Here is a 24,595-nt window from a genome sequence, read left to right as displayed (position 1 = left end):
ATGTCTAATGTGCATGTGGTGCTCTTTAATGACTGGGCCTGTGAGGTGGTGGTGTGATATGCTGGCAAAGTGGCTCTTGGCCACCTGACTGGTGATGATGTGTGTGTGTGTACAGTCTGTGTGTGTGTGTACGTGAGAGTGCTGGGGGTGATGGGAGAGCCGCGTGGGGCCTGAGTGAGAGTGTCTCGCTCATGAAGGGCCCGCTTTGCTGCCCGCTGATGTCCCAGAGGCACTATTGGGGGAGGGTATCGGGTGAGACAGGGGGCTAGACACAGGGGGTGGGGCAGGGGGGAGGCTGTCAGCACACTGGCCATCCCCAGACTGTCAGAGATGGAGACAGAGAGCTTGCTGGGGACTGCCCATTACAGGGAGAAATGCTCAGAGGAGGAAGCGGCCAGACATGTGGAACTTGTCATCCGTTGGTGGCTGGTGACCCCCTTGATTTCCATGTTTTTTTCCTCCATCCCCCTCCCTCCACTCCATTTTTACTCATGCACATTTTTCCCGTATTCTGTCAGATGTCAGATGGCTTTTCTATGATTTAATGCTTGTAAGCATATTCACAGTCTAGCTTTTAATGTGATGAATTAAATCAACACCATGTGCTATTGATATGTAACAGCCTCTCAATGGCATCCAACTTTGTTTATTTTGAAATACTGTCTACAAAATAATAAACAATATTCTTTCCAAATAATGCACACGCAAGAATGCCTGTTGAAATCAATGAATTCTCCCACATGGTTTCATTAATGCTTAGGCAAGTCTTGTTAAACTGGTAATGGGCAGATTTTTATACAGTATCTAGTGGGAGGGAGTGTGTGAGTACTTATGTACATCTATGTACACACACACACACACACACACACACACACACACACACACACACACACACACACACACACACACACACACACACACACACACACACACACACACACACACACACACACACACACACACACACACACACACACACACACACACATCTAAATCTACTAATAATATGCATATCTTATCTTCTGGGGATAGGTAGCAGGCAGTTGAATTTGGGCATGCTTTTCATCAAAATTTCAAATGCTGCCCCCTATCCTAGAGATGTTAAACTGGTAATGGGCATATTTTTATACAGTATCAAGTGGGAGGGAGTATGTGAGTACTTATGTACATCTATGTGTGTGCACACACACACACACACACACACACACACACACACACACACACACACACACACACACACACACACACACACACACACAACTTCACTGCACTGTGCTAGCTCTCGCCTCTTCTCTCCTCTCCCATGCACTCTCTCTACACACACACAATCACTCCTCCTCCTCCACCTCCTCGGAGAGAGGAGGATATCAAAGGAAGCACACTCACTTGTTGACAGGAACTGCGATGGCCTGGAGGAAGAGCCACTGGCTGCAGTAATGCAGGTAGAGCCTTGCAAACCAGATCAAAGCCAGGAGCGGCATAATGAGGCAGAGCTGTGCTGCTGCTGCTGCTGAGGAGGAGCGCCAGCCCCAGCGCCGCGGTGACAGGCCCAGCTCTGACGGGATCATGCGGAGAGCCAAATGTGTACGCTCAGCAGCCCCACCATTGCTACCACTGCCGGTGCCGCCACCGCCCGGCCCTCTGTAGGAGAGCACAGGCCTGGGAAAAACATCACACATACAGTATGTACAGTATATACTCGGATATACAGGGAGAAAGGGAGACACAAGAGAGATTTAGAAAGACGACAGCAGGAGAGTGCAGGGCCTGGAAACAACAAACACACACACACACACACACAGGCCTCTCTCTCATCTCTCTCAGCAGCCCCTCCTACCCCTGCTCAGCTTCTCTCCACACAGGCCTCTCTCTCGCCTATCTCAGCAGCCCCTCCTACCCCTGCTCAGCTTCTCTCCACACAGGCCTCTCTCTCGCCTCTCTCACCAGCCCCTTTTACCGCTGCTCAGCTTCTCTCCACACAGGCCTCTCTCTCGCCTCTCTCAGCAGCCCCTCCTATCCCTGCTCAGCTTCTCTCCACACAGGCCTCTCTCTCGCCTCACTCAGCAGCACCTCCTACCCCTGCTCAGCTTCTCTCCACACAGGTCTCTCTCTCGCCTCTCTCAGCAGCCCCTCCTACCCCTGCTCAGCTTCTCTTCACAGGCCTCTCTCTCGCCTCTCTCAGCAGCGCCTCCTACCCCTGCTCAGCTTCTCTCCACACAGGCCTCTCTCTCGCCTCTCTCAGCAGCCCCTCCTACCCCTGCTCAGCTTCTCTCCACACAGGCCTCTTTCTCGCCTCTCTCAGCAGCGCCTCCTACCCCTGCTCAGCTTCTCTCCACACAGGCCTCTCTCTCGCCTCTCTCAGCAGCGCCTCCTACCCTGCTCAGCTTCTCTCCACACAGGCCTCTCTCTCGCCTCTCTCAGCAGCCCCTCCTACCCCTGCTCAGCTTCTCTCCACACAGGCCTCTCTCTCGCCTATCTCAGCAGCCCCTCCTACCCCTGCTCAGCTTCTCTCCACAGTGCACCTCTCTCTCCCCAGTGCAGCCCTGCTCCTCAGCCATTCTCTTTCATATAGAGGGCACAGATGGAGAGTCTGGATGGAGCGGAGGAGAGAGTGGGTGCTGCTGGGCCAGTAATGACCTGGCATGGAAAACTGGAACGCCACATTAGGACAAGACTGAGAGCATAAGAGCCTCTCTCAACAGGGCTCTAGTCTCCCCTACCATCTCCAAACTTAGTACACACACACACACACACACACACACACACACACACACACACACACACACACACACACACACACACACACACACACACACACACACACACACACACACACACACACACACACACACACACACACACACACACACACACACGGCTAAAGACACAACATGTCCCCTTGTCAGTGTGAGAAGAGTCAAACAAGGCGAAGGTGCATCCTAATATTTCTCCAGGCAACGGCCCGTGGACATCCATACGTCTAGCCATCTTTCTGTTCCCAAAGATGCTTGGTATTCACTTTGTAGTGTGTACCCAGGGAAATGGTTTGCATATGATGCCTAAAGAGGAAAAGCAAAAATAATCAATTGTTTCTCTCCATCCCCTCATCCAACTGTACTGTTAGATTTGAGTCCAGTGGAGCGCAATTCACCCAATATTAAGTCACCGGATGTGGCTGGTAATTTCCTAAATCAAGTCACAATAAACTAAAAGTGATCATCAACCAAACCCCGGAGGAAGGCACTCTGTGAAGTGTTAAATTATTTGTGTTAAGTTCTCAGGTTTCCTTGCAGATAAACACGAGAGATCGCTTCAAGTTCTTTCCATGTGGGAGAGCTCGCTTTCATTCAGAAAATGCCCAGTCAACAGTTATAGACTGTAGATAAATATTCATGCAGCACTCTGAAACAAACTGGTACAGTGAGGATAAACTACGTAGCATACAAGTCAATTACTGGAAAAAAATACTACTGCATTCTGTCAGTGCACTTATTCATGAAGCCCATACTGTAAAATTTAGTGTGTTACAACCTAAATGCGGTGAGTTTTTAACAAAGTGCATGTATTTTGTCTCTACTTGCTGTTTTGTCATTGGAAAAAGGTCAGTTGTATCATTCTAGGCCTTATCACGACTCTGGCTTCGTGGCGTGGTACAGAAAGGCTTTCCGCACGTCGGCAAAAGTAAAATTACAAAGTAGACAAAAAAGCTATGTGTCACAGACATAGGCAAGATGATACCCTGTCAAGAGGCATTACGGAGGAACTGCAAATACAACCTGACTCCCATCTTTCTTGTAATGAAGATATTGATGATGCATGAATAGGAATATTTTTAGCTGTCTCCACACAAGGGGGCTACTCAAAGCCAAATGGGTAACGCAATGTGAAATCTGTTATCACCCACTGAATTGATTTCATTGTGGGACCTCCAATTACCAAAAGTACAATATTTAAATAGCAGGGAGAGGGGGTGTGATGAGAAGAAGGATTTTCACTCCAATGTAACGCCTTATTGCAAAGCTATACAGTGCCATACATTCAAAGAGACATATTGTGGACATAATGTATATACTATTTCATATGTAAAAAAGCTATTCCATATATACTAAACAAATATATAAATGCAACATGCAACAATTTCAGTTAGAATTCATATAAGGAAATCAGTTATTTGAAATGAATTCATTAGATCCTAATCTATGGATTAGGCAGGGGTGCAGCTATGGGTGGGCCTGGGAGGGCATAGGCCCACCCACTTGGTAGCCAGGCACACCCACTTTTTCCCCACAAAAGGGCTTTATTACAGACAAAAAAATACTCCTCAGTTTCATCAGCTGTCCGGGTGGCTGGTCTCAGACGATCCCACAGGTGAAGAAGCCGGATGTGGAGGTCCTGGGCTGGCATGGTTACATGTGGTCTGTGGGTGTGAGGCCAGTTGGACAAAATTCTCTAAAACAATGTTGGAGGGGGCTTGCAGTCAGCAGGAATGTCCATATATATTCCCCCCAGGTTATTTTTATTGGAGTTCATTGTAGTTTATTTCTCAGTTTTCAAAGAAGATTAGCATTGCATACACCAATAATCGGAAACAACTCTCCATGAATGAAATCATATATCTTTAACTAAAATCTGGATAATGTTGCAACACCCCTCTCCAGTTGAATGTTGAGAGAACATCTCTCTCTACATATATGATATACCACGGACATGAACGCCATGCTCTTTAAAAATAGCAAAATAGTATAAAGTAAGCAGCGAGTAGGGACAGGTATTAAGCCTTTAAGTTGGCATGGGTAATGATGGCAGTACTGCAGGGAGACAGTGTGGCATGGAGTTTAAAGCTGATTTATGCGGAGATGGCTGCAGGGGTGGGAGCACGAAAGAAGGTAACCCTGAGAAATATCCCCCCTCCCCGTCAGTTAAGGCTCTAAATCTGGGGCCACTTAAAGACCAGATTTATCATTTATTGTAGGATTAAGTTATTTGCTGTCACTTCTTTTTTTTTTTTGGGGGGCATTGTTTTGTAAATGTACCAAAACCACTTTTTTTCTGAAGCCCCATTGTTGGGGAACGGATTGTTATCTGCAGATGTATTTTTTTTAAGAAACGCTAGCTAGACAGTTCGCCAAATGCCCCATAATGTTATTGTTTCTTCACAAGCTGAATGCATTTTAATTTTTTTACCTTTATTTAACCAGGCAAGTCAGTTAAGAACATATTCTTATTTTCAATGACGGCCTGGGAACAGTGGGTTAACTGCCTGTTCAGGGGCAGAACGACAGACCTTGTCAGCTCGGGGGTTTGAACTCGCAACCTTCCGGTTACTAGTCCAACGCTCTAACCACTAGGCTACGCTGCCGCCCCAATCGGTGATGTAAGTCAAAAATACTGGAGTTTTTAAGCAAAGTGGAAAGATAGGACTGACAAAAAAAAGACATATCATCCTTGTTTACATTCTATGTTCTGTAAGCAAGGCCAGGACAAGGGAACTGTTTTTCCTTAGCGTTTCAGAAGGTTTGTCTGACATAATGGCAAACCATATACAGACCGATTTCCAATCAGTTTCTATAGCTTACAACTGAGGACAACATGGGTTTTCAAAGTTATCTGAGCAAAAACCAGCTAAGAATGTAATAATACCATCCTGGAACCAAAGTACTATGTCACTTCCACTTAAGGGCCCCAACCACACACATTACACACGGGCCTGCTGCTCCTCTGCAGTGTATTAGAGAATACATGCATAAATTAACACTAGAGCTTTTATGCTCCACTGGTGCAGCAGCTACACTCACTTTACAAGATTTACAGGCAAATATCTTCAAAGTCAAAGTATCTTCCTAACTCCCAGTTTTCAAACAAAGCAAGCATGCTCCCTCTCCTTCCGTCTCTCTCTATGTTTTTTACTCAAGCAGTCTCACTTAAAGCGAGCGTCAAGCCGCTGAGTGGTGGAAAGAGAGCTGTGCTTTTTTGGTGATTGATGGTAAATCGCGGGATTAGCAATATCACAGTGTATGTCTTCTTTATAGCGACGTGTTTTACACAACACATCCAAAGCGTGCCTGAACTTCAAGGAGGATTTCACAGGCCTGCACTGCACTGAGTTACAGTACCTGGTTCTTTGAAGTGAGAGAGAGACAAGACATGACTGTCTCCTCCTCAACAGCTGATGGGCTTTTTTCTTAAGTTAAGGGTCGTCACACAGTGAAGGGTGCATATGCTCCTCAACACCACTGCAGCTCATTGCACACACACACACACAGGCGCAGTAGAACAGCATTTATTTTCTACAGTGACAGTAAACTAAGATTGTTATCTATAATTGACAGCAGACTAAACCTGGCCTACAGATGCTCGACCTTAATTTGATCACTATTTTGTTGCTGAAACATTTCGCAGGAAATGCAGGTAAGCTTTGTGATTTACATAAATTCACTGAAAATCCACACTAACATACATATATTAACAGTACTGCACTTTTCATGTAACCTACTTTTGGACAGCTAATAGCCTAACCACCTATCAAACAACATTATGGACTAAAGGTTCAAATCCTGTTGCTGCAGGATTATTTTACTGTGACAATATAGGTCAAATTAAGATCCTACAACTGTAGGAGAGAGAGAAAGTCACCTAGTTAATCTGACCCTTGATAGCTTTAAAAAAACACTTCCTGGTAAAACACGAGCTGGGAATGAATGCTTCAATCAAAGCAGCGAGGGGCACTATGTGATTCCAACAGCCTGACCTTTCTAATGCTGCTGACAATTAACTAGGGACAATATTGTAGTCAGGCTGGCATCACTGTCACTGTGTGCCGTGTCCCCTGGGTCAATAGGGAGGAGGTAACTCTGCAAGCCATGGGACAACATTACATCACTGTGTACACATTTTTAAAGAGCCTTTGTAATGGCAAAAATAGTTATCACTAGACATATCTAGGTGTTTCTACTTCTGGGGTAGAAGTATCTGTAATAGATTGAACAATCTTGGCATGTAAAAATCTGGAGCAGGTGGGATGAAGTCAAGCAGGAAGCTATGAAACCTCTTAACAAAAACAAAGTGAAAATCCCAAATACACTCTCTCCCATAAGATATATTAAATGATAATCATATGGTCCAGCAGTGGTGGTATTTTTCCAAAAGCCGCCAAAAAAAGGGACGTAAAAAAGCCCACAACAGCATGCCCACGAGGCCATAACCGAGGCTTCGGTTAATTAAGTCATCTTGATATCATCTTATGAGAAGTTTTATTTGTTATTTTTTAAATGTGCTCAATTTTCTCGAGGTTTAACTTAACATGGTTTTCTTTTTCTCCCAACCCCTACAATTACCTTAACATCTTCAGTTTTATATGTTGCCCCATTTCCAGGACACTGGCAAAGAAAGATACACATAAATGAGTTTCATTGAGAAAATGGGAAAGCAGTAGGTATTTGGGGTATAGTAAAGAGAATTATGGCATCGTGACTCAGCTGTAGAATTGGAGTACATCATATAATTAGAATAGCATAATGCCTGTACTGCCAAATTATCAGAATTATTTGCAGCTGAGAGGGACTGGGAGCTTGGGCTCTCTAACCTAATCAAAAGTAGTGAAAAAATATGTTCCACTTAATTAGGAGGCCTTGTTTGACTAATAGCTGCCTGGGCCTTTTTTTAATGTGAGGAGGAGGCTCTTACATGCAAGGCAAGTGTAGGAGAACCAATGAAACGCTAGCACTGTAATATTGCTACAGAACTGGCAGAGAGAACGGGTAGTCAGAGGAAGGTTCTACCCAAGCCAAATATCCCCCGAAACGTGTTTTGGCCTCGTTCATGAGAACAGGCCTGCCTGTTTACATGAGGTAGCCATTCTTCCCTGTTTTTCAACCCAAAATGCAACATGTGGCCTTTTTATAGACTTGATGGATTTAGGATTAAAACATGGAAATGGTAAGTCCCATAGCGAACCATAAATAGCGGTGGAAACATTAGGATTCGCATGCACCTGGGATCAACAAACCAAAGGGGCTACCCTTACTCTCCCCCTCTATAAACACAGCACTTAGCATCCCAAAGCAGGTTGTTTTCCATCACCTCAGTATAATTCTGACCTTTAAAAAACAATCCAATGCTTTGCGGTGTGGTATCGCTGCAGTTTAATAACCCCTCTGATTATGGCAGGGGAAACAACTAATCACAAGTGCTCTGGAGAGATCTATTTGGGTGATGTACACTGGGAGGCCCCAAGAAGCCTCCTGAGAATTGCATCAGTATTTAACTTGGTAGTTTCATTCTACTCGTGACCTTGTCTTCATAACTGCAGGACATTGTCACCAGAGAGAGAGAGAGAGAGAGAGAGAGAGAGAGAGAGAGAGAGAGAGAGAGAGAGAGAAAGAAAGAGAGAGAGAAAGAGAGTGAGATAGAGAAGCAACAAGAACTGCTGCACTCCCAGCATGCATGTGTGAGGCTCTTCTCTGCACCAGGCATGTTGCACATCACGCTACCCCACATGCCACTGCACACGCTCCCAGCAGGCATGTTAGTGTGTCAAAGCTCCATCATGCTCCCCTCTTGTTCTCTCACTTTCTCTCTCTCTTATCTCACCACATGTTCAGGGTTAGGGGGGGGCGGGTGTAGGTAGGGGAAGGTGGTGATGGTTGATGTTCTGGGTTAGGGATTGTAGGTAGGGGAAGGTTGTGGTAGAGGTAAGGGATGGAGGGGGTGTAGGTAGGAGATGGGGGTGATGATTGGCCAACTAAGACTGCATCCTTCCATCAGGGCCCACTGGCAGACTGTAATCCCAGAGCCATGGGGCTCCAGGCCCACAGAAACCTCCAGAGTGTGTGTGTGTCAGGCACAGGATTTACACTGGGAATGGGCCAGCCAACGAAGGGTGAGACTGACAGTAGCAACCTAGCCCATACCGACAAAGCTCATGTACTCACGTAAAAGACTGGTGTGGGGAAAGGATGCTGGAACAGTCTACCCTACAAAACATAGCGATTGCCACACATGCCATTGCCTATGCAAATAATTGAATCCAATGACTACCCAGAGAACAGGGAAAGGTAACAACAGGTCAGTCGGACAGCGATGATTCAAACAGTGTGCTTTGGTTAAAATTGACAATACCCAAAATGGTCGGCCAACGTCATATTTAGAAATACAAACATGTCTGTCAGACAGCTGATAAAATCAACGGTTACAGCCTGTCAGCTTATTAGAAGAGCAACTCTTCAGCAATGTTGTTCTAATGGAAAATCAGGATCCCGTGTTTATTTGTACAAGGAGAGTGTGTTCTGTATGTTTGTACTACAGTACATTAGTCAGTATGTCTCTGTCTTGTAAAAGTCACTTCCATCCAAGCATCATTTATTGTTTTAAAAACTATTTTGGGAAAACTACTGGAATGAGTCAAACTTTTTCAAGATGTTTATTGACATGGCATTATTTTTTCAGTGTTCATGTCAATCAGATAACATGTGAAGACAAATGAACGGGAAAAGAGTGGCAGAGCAGCCCCCCCAATGTCCTTTGCCCCTGCCCTCTGTGCACTGTGAACATCTCCTCTCTCTTTCTCCGTCTCTCTCTTTCTCTCTCCAAGGCCCCATAAAGGGGATGTGGGAAACACAGCTCACTGACCCAGACCAGACGATACCAGACTTGCCAGGCCTAGGAGGGCCTTTCTCTGATCGTATGGCCACTTTGCCAGGGACGAGCAAATGGCGTCAGGGCAGGGACCTGCCTGTTAGAAAGCTGACAGCGCTGATTTCCTTGAAGTGGGAGCAACATCTAGCGTGACCCGGAGGGGTGAAGGCAACATGTGCTCCCAGGCCACGGATGCAGGAAAGGGCTCTGGGAACCTGTGGTGGGTGACCGCTCGTCACCTCTACCCACAACTCCACCGAGCATTACATCAGATTTGATTGACCCCTGCTGGGTTCTGGATTGGAGTAGCGCAGTATGTGGGATCGTTGAGGAAGGTTGTTGTTGTTTCAGGTGGTTCTCTCTCTCTCCCTCTCTCTCTTTCAGGTTCCAGGCGTTCCTCTCTGGTTGTTGTTTACATCAGTGTGCACTAGTCTTTTTTGTCAATGCACTGTCAAATCAGCGATGCACTTCAGTGCAATATTTAGATAACCAACCCATAACAAAGCACAATGTGTTTTCATAGCCATTTCCAAACAGACAGGCATAGAAAAAAATACTTACTTTTCTTTTTCTTTCCAAAAGCAGAGCGGCGTTGCCGACAGAGGGAGAGAGGGGCTTGCCCCCTACCCCGCCAACAGGTGAGCGTCGTCGATTCGTGACCTAGCGGTATTTGGCCAGCCCCTCTCGTCATCACACACAGCCGGAGAGGCAGGGACTCAAGCGGGGCCTTGCCAAGCCCTGCCAGGGAACGGGTGGAAGGGAAGCGTGGATCTCCAACCCATCAGGCTGGAGGGGAAAGTAGGTCACTGTGTTCCCGACTTCCTGGTGACTCCACGGAATGCCACAATGAGAACTGTTAGGGTTCCGAGTCTCACAGAGGAACAAAACAGATTTTCTACGATTTCCCCCGTATGCCCTATGGACTGCAGCATGCAGCATTTGGTCTTGTGCTGCAACAGTGCAACTGTTCCATTGATGGTAGACTGAATGAATGGAAGGAAGCTAATGGAAGATAAATGTACGAGAACAGAGAGAGACTGCACTGGGTCGACTATGCTCTGATGGATCATAAAGACCTTAGAAAGAATTAAGGCCTCTGACCACCCATGAGAGAGATGCCTTTAAATTAATGATTACTACAGTTCAAATACCAAAAATCGATTCAACAGAACCGACCTAATTTCTAAAGCTGCACATACAGTATTTCTTCAAAATGTCGGAATTAATCATTTGCGACAGAAATAAAACTGAAGTCGAAACAATCCTCTATTACAGTATGTGACAGTGCAAAATCCAAACGAGCGATAAGGAGACATACACAATGCTATCAGACAGTAGAGCTTCTCCTCTACCAGTTTCAGCATGGACTGAATCTACTATGGGGATACTTGCATCATCCTGTGGCCTCTGGAGGCGAAGGGTGTCGCTACACTTTGTCTTATCTTTCTCCCTTTCTCTTTCTCTAACAGAAAAGTCACAGATATAATTGATATGAGATTTAGGGGGTACATTTCAGTGTAATTAGAGTCTTGATAATTGGGCTAATTAGATCTAATTGTTATGTGAGAGTGAGTTTGATTAAAACAGGTTTCCCCAAAACGAGAGAAAAAAATATTTAGTTGGATACCATTGCTGCGACACACTCGGCAGTCTAATTAATGCACAAACAGAGGGGGAAAGCAAAACACATTTGAGGGACAGATGATTGTGAACAAATATGTTTTCTGTAATGACCTGTAGTCCTCCAGACCAATATAGTTGACTAATGAGTACTGGCCCCTTATGAGTACTGGCTCCTCATGAGTACTGGCTCCTCCTGAGTACTGGCTCCTCATGAGTACTGGCCCCTTGTGTCAATGCTGATTGGGTCTTTAATATTATTAGAGGTGCTCATGTGTAGAGGTCACAGTTTAAACTTCAAGTACTGTTATCATCTTAAAGTTCAAGTTGGGTTTCACAAATTCAATGAAAACTTTCCTAACAGATAAAAAGGCAACTCCTCCCACAATAGACTACACCAAAACCCACTACAATGAAATCAGGAGGAGTTTGCGCGGCCCACTAAAGTTGGTAATAAGAGGCTGTTAAAAGATACATGTAAATGCAGCTACCACTTTCTTGTTAATTTCCTATTTTATATGGAATCAGAAAAGTCCTAAGAATGCAGATCACCATTGACTTTAAAATGCTTTGTTGGATTGTTACATTGTTTATCGGGCAGTACAGTAGGCTATAGTAGTGAATTCAAATATGTTTACCTTAGTAAAAGTTGTTTTTAGTGGTATCCAGTAGCAAATTGGCCATTTCAAATTACAACACCAATCAAACACTTTGATTTTATTCACTCACGTTCTTTTGAGAAAGGTGCTTAAGAAGTCTCCACTCGCAGACATCAAATAAGGTGGAAGGGTCGGTGAGTGTCTTTCATGTTTCTTCAAACAGATATCAACTGAGCAGGAAATTCCTGCCTTTTTATTTGCGGGGAATTGTCTGTTATTGTCAATACTTGCACTTAAGAGCATTGTGTTTTCCTTTGAAATTGTAATTCATGGTTAACGGTTATTATCGTGCAGCGACGTATGTTTTGGGATGAGTTGCATTTGAGGTTGGCAACTAATACCTTTTTACGTTTTGATATGCAAATCGAAGGGGATAAAACTGAGAGGGGAATATAATCAAAACTCCAAGAAAGAGAGGGTTGAACCAGATACTGCCCCATAGAGCTAAAACTTCAAATGGAAAATATTATTTATGTAGGCCCGCTATATTATGTACAATACACAACATTCAATGTCTTTTATCATCTGCCAGAAGGTGTTACTGATTTCTACCTCGTTAGAACCAGTAAAGTGGTTCATCTTAGGGAAGACTTTATTCTCTAGTTCTTGTTAGCGATGATGCACAGCGTGTTTGCTCTTGTGTGGGTAAATGACATTCTTGTAGAATTAATATCCAGCATTGTGTATTATCTTAAAGGAAAGGTCAATATTGGCATATGATTTGCAATTTGATATGGTAATGATATTCCTGGTAATATTGTTTGAGCTTCATCAAGATGCCTTCATAAACCAAATAGGTTATGGTCGAGAGGATAAGAATTTTGAGGTTAGTTGCAACCTGAAAATACAGTATGTTTTGAACATTATTCACAGTAGCCAGTGTGAACGCGGTGTGTATATCTGATTTGCCATAAAAACAAGGCTCTCATCAATGGGCTCAGTCTCTCGTGGTTCTCTAGATGGCAGTAATATCCCTCAATCACCCCAATATGAATCCAGAAATTCTGAATAGAACACAGAGCTCCAGCACACGGCATCACAGATGACATCATTACAGTAAGAAGAGTGGAATGGTGAATAAAACAATACAAGTATCCCCGTATGCTTGTTCCCCATACAGTCCTCAGGTGCTAGACATGCCCAGCGTAACTCAAAAAGCACTGCAGGACTGTTTGGGATATTGAGGAAAGACAACATCAGTGCCTCTGATTGCTGTGATGAACAGATGTAATGTAGGACGAGTGAGCTCTGCTTGAAGTTTGAGCTCGGTCTTAAAACGTAATAAATATGGGAGTAGCTTTCTAAGGCTTCATTATAGGGCATAAAGGCAAAATTGCAATATGTTCCACAGCTTAACACATCTTGAATAATCAACCAAGTGTCCTAAAGTAAAAGTAAAACACACTTTACATGTTTCCCGTCGTATAGTCTGCCCATACAAGTTAGAATCATTATGTGCTTTTCTCTTCCTTCACTTAGCATTGTGTCGTCATGTTTGTGGCCTCATTTTTGTTGTCGTGGTAATGATTTTAATTCCCCTGGTGTGTTCGGGAGATGCCAGAGTGTAGTCTCTGATCTTGTTTAATATGCCACCGGAAGCTATAAATTACAAACTACTCTGAAATGAGGAAACACAAGGCCCCTTTTTAATCCCCTGAGAGTGTGAGGCTTTCCCTCTCATTGTGATGGTTGCAGATTCGCCTTGTATTAATTTATGTTCTCAAATCTCAAATAAAAACAAATACCTGAAAAACATTGTTTCCCGTTGAAATAAGCAATACTCACTTTATATTATTTTAATACTTTTAATAATATTTTTTTCTCAAACGTGTTTGGCGGAGGTGTTTTATACCATGTGTATCCTGGGCTGTTTGTGCTTGATACATCCCTGTTTTCTCATTAAAATCAAATGCTGTAAGCCACAATAAAGAGAAAACATTTGCCCAACCCTCTTATTCAGTTAGTATTGCAGGGGAATTGAAAAACAACTAAGCACACAGTGACAGAGGTATGTGTGATGAGCCAATGTTGCCATGCGCATCCCTTTAAAAGATCTTACCATAGCACCAGGGGAGATACATAACCACAATGGGGTTGGAGATATCGTCACTCACTTTTTATAAACAAAGATGTCAAAAAATATATATGGTGGACTGGAAATGACGCAAACAATTACTTTGATAGAAGCCACAATCTATTTGCAATATTAAAGCTGATCCACTCCCTAAAAAAAAAAATTGGTCTTCTTCACAATGCACTACCTAAGATGTGTGAGTGTGCCATCGTTTCTATAGTAGTTATTACCGAGACATTCTGCGCTAAAATGGGGCTATCGCGGCCCCGTTTCTGCGAGGCAAAAAGCTGTCCTCACACACATTTCCTCCGTGCTGCGACTGGAAGTTGTATAATGAGTGGTGAGACTTACTGTAGGGAGAACGTATACTCCTCCATCTCCTTAGCCCAGAGATTCTCCCTCTTCTCCGATGATGCTGCAGCCGGAGCTGCTGTCTCCTGTTTGTCAGCCTGGCCCTGCAGAAGCGGTGGAGGTGCCGCGCTCCCTCTCACATGGGCGCTCGAGCTATTTATTTTGTTGATTGGCTTCTTCTGTTGGGTAGAGCACAAATTGGGGGGGGCACAACACATGCAGATGTCGTTTGTAATCAAAGCAGGCAGAGCAGGAAACGGGCCCCGATCTATCTGTGGATCACATGGAGACAGTGCATCACACTTTTGAGCCACTGTTCTCTTCCAGTCTCAGAACTGAATGACACCCAAATAACACATCTCTGGAGAGGAGCAACTTTGATGAGGGAGAAACAAGGCATAGATGGAGAAATGCAGCAGAACGTATAGGGCAGCTGTTGCTGTTATTTACACTAAACACAGTCATAATGGTAGGAAGTGGGTTTTAAATATTTCACCTGCAGAGGTACTTCAGCGTCTGATATATGTTAAGCCCGGCAACGTGTTAACGGCTTGCTTTACCTTGTCCTGTCAACTAGTGCTGCCTTGCCCTTGGGTGGGCTTAGGCTGTCTGCTAGCTAGAATTGTGAAATACTTCCTGATTATGTTAATCAGCTCCCTAGTTTGAAAAAGAGCCTTCCGTCTCTCTCTCTCTCCTCCACCTGTGAGAACTGTGCCCAGGATGTAGTAAATAGGGTAAGGCCCCTATAAACGCCCCATTGGTTTTCATAGTGCAATCTTTGCCAAAGAAAGTGTGAATTCCAGAGTGATGATCACAATAAAAAAGGCGGAGAGAGAGAGAGAGATTTAGAGAGAGAGAGAGATTTAGTGAGAGAGAGAGATTTAGAGAGAGAGAGATTTAGAGAGAGAGAGATTTAGAGAGAGAGAGAGAGAGAGAGAGAAAAGAGGAGAAAAAACACAGGAGACATATAAACCACAATGTTCTCTGGTGTCTCTACAATACATTTAATGCAATATCTTAAGAGCCAGATTTTCCACTGCGATTCCTGCCCTCTGGGCTGAAGTGGTCGCCTGGAGAAAATACATTTTAATTAGCCTGGCACCGTAGGTTGAGAGGGGGCTGAAATTTGATCCCCCGCGCCCAGGTTGGGGCAGGTTTGAGATCACCGCACTTAATCATTAGACAACTGGCTTCAACCGGGTGACATTTGACAGAGTTAGCGGCATTTAAAACCCTGCAGCTTTGTGGCTTCAGAAAAAAGAACACCTCATATCAACAAACTTATTCATTTAAGAGGTCAGCAGTGCTGATTATTGGCCGTCTTGAGACTAAGAGCCACTTGTAACACGGCTGTAGAGGGGAGCTTGAGGAATAAAGGCTTGGGAAGAGTGTGAGGTGGATATTAGCTTATGTGGTGTTTATGCATCATCTGCTACAACAACTACCACATCACAACAACATCACAAACAACATCACAACCACAACATCACAACCATATCACCAGAACAGCATCATAACCACAACTTCACAACAACATCACAACCATATCACCACAACCATAACATCACAACAACAACATCACAACCATATCATCACAACAACACAACCATATCACAACAACATCACAACCAAAACATCACAACTATAACTTCACAACCATAACAACACCACAACATCATAACCATTACATCACAACAACAACATCACAACCATATCATCACAACAACACAACCATATCACAACAACATCACAACCAAAACATCACAACAATAACTTCACAACAACAACACCACAACATCACAACCATTACATCACAACAACAACATCACAACAATAACTTCACAACCATAACATCACAACAACAACATCACAACCATTACATCACAACAACATCACAACAATAACTTCACAACCATAACATCACAACAACAACACCACAACATCACAGCCATTACATCACAACCAAAACATCACAACCATATCATCACAACAACAACACCACAACATCACAACCATTACATCACAACAACAACATCACAACAATAACTTCACAACCATAACATCACAACAACAACACCACAACATCACAACCATTACATCACACAACAACATCACAACAATAACGTCACCACAATAACATCACAACAATAACTTCACCACAATAACGTCACCACAATAACATCACAACAATAACTTCACCACAATAACGTCACCACAATAACTTCACAACAATAACTTCACCACAATAACTTCACCACAATAACGTCACCACAATAACTTCACAACAATAACTTCACCACAATAACGTCACCACAATAACATCACAACAATAACTTCACCACAATTACGTCACCACAATAACTTCACAACAATAACTTCACCACAATAACGTCACCACAATAACATCACAACAATAACATCACAACAATAACTTCACCACAATAACGTCACCACAATAACGTCACCACAATAACATCACAACAACAAAGGAGGGCACAAAGCAGAACGTGAGACAGCAATGCCAGATCAGCAAAGAAAAGTAGTTCTGCAATTACCACTTCAAAGTATGGCAGGTAACATACTAGGCTTTGGTTCATTTAGCTTAAGTCCTCTGTAGCTCAGGCAGAGGCGTGTTCGGAGCAATAAAAAGGCCTGGCTGGCAATGCTGATTTCACAGAATTTCAGCTGCTTTGGCTTGTCAAGCAGATCAAAACTGGCTTTGAAGACCGAAAAAATACCTGTTAGTGTGAAATATATTTGGACAAATCTGAGATAATAACGACGGGGGGAGTGTGTAGGGCTGGAGACGGTTTCTGTGTGTGTGTGTGTGTGTGTGTGTGTGGGGGGGGATAGAAATTATTTTTCCTAAATCACATTGTTACCTTGTAGTGCATCCATGTCTCTGCTTTCTCTGTGTAGGGATCTCTCATCTCCTCTATTTTCTCAGGGACCACTACTGTGGAGTTCTTCCCTGTCATATAAGAGTGAAAGAAAGAAAAGAAAGATTCATGTATATCTTCATTAGCAAAGCACATCTGGCAACAACAGTAAGAGAGAGAAAGTACTGTAACCATAAATCATTATTTATGTCTGATTTATGAAGACATTTTTTATCCTGGTTCTGCTTCCTGTAGGAGTGCTGGTAGGAGTTGACCAGGTAGGTTGTTCAAAAAGAAAACAAGCAATAAAAAGTTTGTAAAAAAAAACATATTTGAGCAAAAATATCTCAAACCGTCAGTAAACAGTAGGATGAAACAATGATTTTATACACACAAATAGCATGTCTATCTATATATATGGTAACGTACATATTGACTAACACCATTTCGTCACATACAGTATCTAGTAACTGAAATAAGAAAAAGTAAATACAATTTTAATTGGGATGTAAAGAAAATACTACAAAAAATGCACACTTAAATATTTGTTAAATCACTATTTTTAGCAATCAAAAGGACATCATTAATTTAAGCAACCAATCAATGAAATAGTCATGCATAATTGACTATATAATTACCAAATACATGTTTCAAAATCATGTAGATTATTCCTAAAATAAAACAGTCAACACATGATTGCAATATTGTTGAAATATTTCTTCCCACTTCCAGTGGTGCATACTGCACATGTGTGGTGTGTAGTGATCGTAGTCAGAGGCAGGTAGTAAAGTTGTTGCGTTGTTCTGTCAGGAGAGTTTGCAAAAGCAACAAAGTCTAAGAGGCTGATTTTCCTCAGAGAGAAAGAAAGAGAGAGAGAGACTTATGAAACGTCCCTGCACACACATCTCCCACAATCTAAGAAGCCAAACCTTCCGAGCCTGAACGCTCTAATGCATGCAATTAGACATGATGAAAAATCGAAAAAGAAATTAAATTTGGTTGTAATACATTTCTCCATTCTTCTTTCCTTTGGAAAATTACTTTTGAAGTGTTTTTTTCCTCCCCTTTTTCTTTTCTCTCTCACTCTCTCTCTCATTTTTTTGCTGTAATTTAAATGGTAAGCCGCCAGATGTGTGTCTCATGCTTGAAGAGCCGGAGCTTTGCATTATTTAGCATATTAACATTCACAGAATTTAAAAAAGGGTTCTTGCATTGCCTGGAGGTTCTAATTAAGTAAACCTTAGCTTGATACATGTAAAAATTTCACTATGTGAAACTTTTTTCAACGCTTTTTTTCTCGTCTTCTTCTGCAGCCAGTCACATCTATATAATAAATATGGAAACCTCTGAGATGATATAATTTTTCTCTCTTGCTGCGGGATTAAATATATCAGTAATAATAACCTTTAAATATAGGCGACATATCAGCAAATCCGTCTGACGGCTAAAGTGTACTTAATGGCAAGACTGTTCAGCTTCCTCCTGGTTTCGGAGACTGACATCAGATTTCATTCCAACCCAGATGTAGTTCTTAATTACCAGGGCTTTGCTGGTAAACATTAGGAATGCCTACAGTTACAAGGTAATAAGCTTATATCTGTTATTTTCAGAGTGAAGAATATGTTATTTTTTCCATGATCTGTCATGTGATTGCATAACTATTTAACTCTGGCTTGCAAAGTTAAGTCTTTATGTGTGCTGTCAACATTCAAAATCATAAAATGTTCTGTTAAAGAGATCCTACAGTATATACCGAATTCAGATGTATTTTTTACTGTGACAGTTACTGTACAGTAAGTCAAACATGAGATGTAAGTTCTCCCGAGTGGCGCAGTGGTCTAAGGTACTGCATCTCAGTGCAAGAGGCGTCACTACAGTCCCTGGTTTGAATCCAGGCTGTAGCACATCCGTCTGTGATTGGGACTCCCGGCGCACAATTGGCCCAGCGTCGTCCGGGTTTGACCAGGGTAGGCTGTCATTGTAAATAATAATTTGTTCTTAAATGACTTGACTAGTTAAATAAAGGTAAAAATGTCTCCTCATAGAAAAGCCAGAGACCGACAGAGATGGAGATTGAGAAGGTGTGAGAGAATCAATAACAGAATGGCACTGAGTCAATGACCCTTGTAGTCAAATGTACAAACATTATTCACAAACTTGGGTGTGTTTAACATGCTTTTTCTTTCAAATGCATTCAACAGACAATGAGTATAATTTTTTGCTATAGGTCCTAAAAATATAATGAATTCCAGAAAAATAAGAATATATTAAACAAAGTAGGTACATCGAAATAATACAAACTCAGAAGTACCTAGCTTACGGGTTGGAAGTACTGCAGAAAGTGACAGGCATGCAGTTAAGCGGTACAGCTGAGGTCTGATATAAGCTCACTAACTGTTAGAGGACATTCATTGTCATTGTTTGTGTGTTAAAACACCAGTGCCGCTGTGGACAGAGAGAGAGAGAGAAAGAGGAGAGAAGAGAAGAGAGAGCACCATACTGCAGCTTCGGGTTTAATTCACCAACCCTGATTCTCAGATGGTGTTGGGCCAGAATTAGCACAGTGTTGACAGCTATAGGCTATGTCCATGAACTTGGAGGGCTGCTGCCACAACCCCAGTGTTGCTCCGAGGGTAGAACAACAGCTTCCTTGTTATCCAGCTGGTTCTCTCTGAGCTGGGAGAGAGATAGAGACAGACAGCGTGAGGGAGAGAGACAGAGAAGAGAAAGAAAGAGCTGGGAGAGAGAGAGCGAGAGAGACCTCGGCTGGAAAACATGGCCCCGGGTCCACCACACTGAGAAGTCCAGGGCGCCGTTACTGCTAGTGAAAGCCGACCAGCCGAGCCCTTTCCACTCACCTGGGCTTCTAATTGCCCTGTGATTGGTCCAAAGTTGACCGTGGAGCCAAGGTCAGTGAATCATTGATTACCCGAGAGTGCCCTCGCTGCCGGTATTCGGTGGCGGGGTTTTATATTCAGCGATTGTTTCGACTCACAGCGATGTGGTTATTCGAACGTAGCATTGTTTACTCAATGACGCAACTCGAAGTAGGATCACAGATCTTTGCAGTCTCACTTGAAGCTTGGATAACATGTTGGAATATTATAGCGGTGATTAATAAAATGATCTTGTTGAAGTACTCTTCACATCTCCATCTCTGTTCATTCATCAGCATAGAGGACATGCTGTATGTATGCGATGGGGGAGGGGGGTTAAACTAAGCAGTGTTCCCCTTGGGTTCCGTTTGTCCCAATCTGTAACATCCACTTTGTGGGGTTACTCTTGTATCTATAGAAACAGGCTTTGACATAACAATAAAACATCAATGTAGAATATGGACAGTGCAACATTAATTGGGGGACCATCGCAGACTGGTAGAGATATAACATTATAACGATATAACGAAGTGGTAAAGTTTGACTGGAATGACCAATACCCTAACCCTGAGGGACCTTTATCCTGAATGTTCAGGGCAGCATTCCAGAGACAGATGAAAAATCCTCGAAATTGTGCTCAAGGGGGGTATTATGATGCAGTATGATGCATTGGCAAAAGGAGGGGGAGAAAAGCAACAACACAAAACTAAACCCTCTCAACTCTGATCCGCTGCATCCAGTTACTGATCCACTGACGGCAATCATAGAACACAGGCCTAATCTAATTAGTCATTTGGATTCAAACAAACTCAAGTGTAACCGGATCATTCAGTTAATGTGAAAGGTCAGTTAACCCACACCGCCTCTGGCGATTCTCGTGTGTTCAAAAAGGCATATAGACTTCGATATGCATGGAGCAAACAAAGTAAAACCGGATTATGATTCTCATATGGTAAGTTTACTTTTCTGACACAACAAAGTCAACAGTGAAAAATGGCTATACATCAGCGTTTTTTTTCATAATTTCTCCAAACTCGTCAAATCTATTATTTGGTATAGGCATCAAGGATGGGGTTGTCAGTCACTTTCTTGTCTGTAATAGACACCTCATCCAGGGCTGTGATAATGCGAGGGAGATTAATTAATTTAAGGCCCCAGGAACGCACAACTTTCAGTCTGACTGTCAAGTAAGACTATGTGTGTGTTATCCTATGACAAGAGGTCTCCATATACTTGTCCTGATTCTGAGGGAAGCACATAATGAGAAAAGCTCTGGCGTTACACGCACAGAAAGAAAAAGGAATCTCTATACATCAAAAACAAAAAGCTTCCTCCAAATGGAAGGAAATGGTTGAGGCCCCCGACTTTGACAGAGTGCTGGATAACAGAAATAATTTGTTCCTCTCTTTCCTCGCTGAATTTGATTTCCAGTTGTGGGCTAGGTTAAAGTTGTCTATCCAATCTCTCTCCTCAGAGCTTGACGTAATCTCTCCATCTGAATATCATAACTCCGCTCCGAGAAGTAATGCAACGTGAAAGGATCCATATGCAAATGTGACACAAACGTCAGCTAGACTTACGGAGCGGTGCCTTAACAGGCCTCCGCGAGGTGCTGTGAGGGACACCTTTTGATCCGTTACTCAAGGTACGGATCAGGTTCACTTCTTCTCCAGCCACCTCCTCACCTGAATTTTCTCTGTTGTTCCCCCCTCTTTCTTTTCGTAGAGTGGAGGAGGTGGGTGTGGAGGACTGGTACTTTGCCTGTGTGGCAGAACATAAATCTCCCAGAATGCTCTTGTCGGGGACACTTCCCTTGTGGGGTGTTAGGATCTCAGTGGGAGGTCAAGGGTCGCACTGCAGAGGAAGTGACAAGCTGTGAAATGTAAAAGACCAATTTCTTCCACATGTTGAGGCGCTCGAAGAACACTCGGAGAACACGGCTCGAGCTGTCAGCCGACATCACGTTTAAAATGGGCCAGGTTGCTACCCAGCAGACCTGTCACAACTCATTTGTAATTAAAACGCCCGTCTGATGTTTAAAGCTCCAGCACTACCCCAGAAACTTTTTCGAGGACTGTTAAATAAAGATGAGCGCCCTGCCAAAAAAAGTGATGTATTAATAACAGAGGCCTGGTCGTCTTTGTACTAGATCAATACCAAATGAGCCTATGTTTGATTTCTGACGTTGGCCAGGATGTTGCCTGACCTGAAAACCAGGGGAAACAAGAGAAGTGTGTTTTAAGTGAGAAACTGGCCGCATTATCCTTGGTAATAGCAGGCCGGTATTATTCACTTCCTCTCTACAGATGGACGATGTTACTCTTTTCCACCTGTCTGTCCTTTCAGCTGAGAAACACATCCATGTGACCGTACTGAAGAGGGACTTTAGTAGCCTCATCCCAGATCGGTTTGAGCTGTATAGCCAACTCCCATGGTCATTGTCATGCCAAATGGACCATAGAAGTTGGCAATACAGCACAAACTCATCTGGGACCAGGCTAAGACTGTAGTGCCAGGACATTCCCATATGTTTGCATTTCATCAATGAGTTATAATAAATCACATGTCCTCATATCTAAAGTAAAGCTTAAGTGGCAACAATAAACTGTTCAAAGATTTCACAATGCTGTGGTGTCTTCTGGACAGGCTGTGTACTAGACAAACACCCCATGCCATGAGATTCAGTTCTCTGCATAGAAAATGCCAAATACTTCAGGAGAACAAAAATGTGTGAACCACACTGGCTTCAGCATTGTGCTGTCAAACCAAGTGTTATGAAATGTGTTTTTAGGTGGTTGTTGTTGTTTGCTTGTACTCGCGTGCAGCACGAACTTACCACTAGAATTCAAATCACACTTAGTGTATCTTTTAAATACATGCAACATGTCCTATGACTTTTATCTCAGCATGAGGCTGGGGGTTTTCTCATCTGTTGTTTCGCAAACACATTGAGCACATCCACATCCACAGAAGAACAAAATATGAATATGCTAATGGCACACGGAGAGGTTATATGAGTTCCTGCTAGAGAACTAGCCGTTTCCTCGTTTTAATAAAACATTTGATCTATTCCATAGTTCCCATTGCATAACATCCTTCTAGTTATGAGTGTTTTGTTTGTTGTGTAGAATGGAATGAAATGTTCAATCTAATTTGAAATGGGCAATGTTAGTAATACACTCTGGTACTATAACTGGTTGAAATGTATTTTGAAAATATATTAATCAAATCAAAGTTTATTGGTCGCGTACAATTTTGCAGACGTTATCGCAGGTGCAGCAAAATGCTTATGTTTTTAGCTCAACAATGCAGCAATATCTAGCAATACAATAGCAATACTGACAATACATAGTAACTAATAATAGCACATGATAAACACCAAGGACCTGCCTCAGAGCACAATCACCTCCGTTGACAGCCATGGAGACCTGCCACTCTTTCTGTGACATTAGGTGAAATTTGTCCCCCACTGTGGCCGCTGGCAGTAGGGGGTGATGGGGGTGACGGTGGGGGAGCCCTACCTGGCAGAGTGGAGGAGGAGCAGGCAGAGGAGGAGTGTGAGGCAGACAGGTGGAGAGGGGACCCCCGGTGACACGGCTTGATGCCGCCTCTCCCCCGGCTGGGGCTGGTGCCGCTTGGGCCTGCCTGGGGGGGCGAAGGGGGGACGAGGAGAGGTGGGATCTGCAGGGTGACACTGTGCTCCTCATCCCTTCTGGAGCTTCCACTGGGGAGCTTCCTCACCTGTAGAGCCATTACGAGAAGGGGAGAGGGGTTGGGGGAGATACAGAGTGGCTACTCCTTTATGTCTAAAAACCACTAGATATTAGTTGCAATAATTATTCCTATTGATAGGAAAAATACACTTGGGACAAAAAAATGCAGAGGAACTGTAACTAGAGAAACCTTTGTTCTGTATTTTAATTAAATTAAGCTGCTGAGTAATTGGATCAATGCATCACCTCAAATGCATCCGGATATGTTTAGTAAATATGTGGTTTATTTACAATCTGGGGCCAATTTACAATTTCTCAGCTAAAACCATTTACCACACATAATGTCCCCTCAGACCAACCACCCAGCTTCTCTGATAATGGTTCAAATCAGGTGACTGTCCATAGCCCCTGGGCTCAACATTCCCAACTGAAAGGGACACACAAACACAAACACGGAAACAACTCCTTCGCCCACTCTCCCTCACACACGCTACCATCAACCCACACGCTAACACGCCCACACACCTGGAAGTACAGGTTACACAGCCAGTTGTCCAGGTCGGCTGACATAAGGCCTTCTATCTTGCGGAACTGGTCGAGGTGGGGGTGCGGGAGCCCCCTGAGGATGGGGGTCTTGAAGCGCCCCTGGACAGTTGTGAGGGTGGCGTGGCAAACAGGGAAGGCGGCCCAGCCCAGTGTGGTGCCGACCGGGCTCCGCTCCCCCGTCAGGCCCAGCAGCCTGAACAGCAGGACCATGGAGGGCAGCATGTCACACGACGCAGGCAGGATC

The 24,595-nt window shown here is 43.5% G+C and overlaps 1 protein-coding gene across 5 annotated transcripts in view; it reads right to left on the bottom strand.

Moving 5' to 3' along the window:
- ofcc1 (orofacial cleft 1 candidate 1) overlaps nt 1–24,595 on the bottom strand; it is a 186,107-nt gene that overhangs the window by 113,259 nt on the left and 48,253 nt on the right. For all 5 annotated transcript variants that reach the window (XM_035756714.2, XM_035756693.2, XM_035756686.2 and 2 more), the window contains 4 exons: nt 24,331–24,594; nt 23,614–23,833; nt 17,220–17,308; nt 14,338–14,516 (listed from right to left, as the gene is read on the bottom strand). In XM_035756714.2, the coding sequence (XP_035612607.1) occupies nt 14,338–14,516; nt 17,220–17,308; nt 23,614–23,833; nt 24,331–24,594 (752 nt within the window). The remainder of the gene's footprint in view (nt 1–14,337; nt 14,517–17,219; nt 17,309–23,613; nt 23,834–24,330; nt 24,595) is intronic.

The sequence above is a fragment of the Oncorhynchus keta genome, chromosome 4, assembly GCF_023373465.1.
Source record: "Oncorhynchus keta strain PuntledgeMale-10-30-2019 chromosome 4, Oket_V2, whole genome shotgun sequence".
NCBI classification, from domain to species: Eukaryota; Metazoa; Chordata; class Actinopteri; order Salmoniformes; family Salmonidae; genus Oncorhynchus; species Oncorhynchus keta.
Note: the sequence above shows the minus strand (reverse complement) of the source record. Positions and strands in the feature narration are given on the sequence as shown.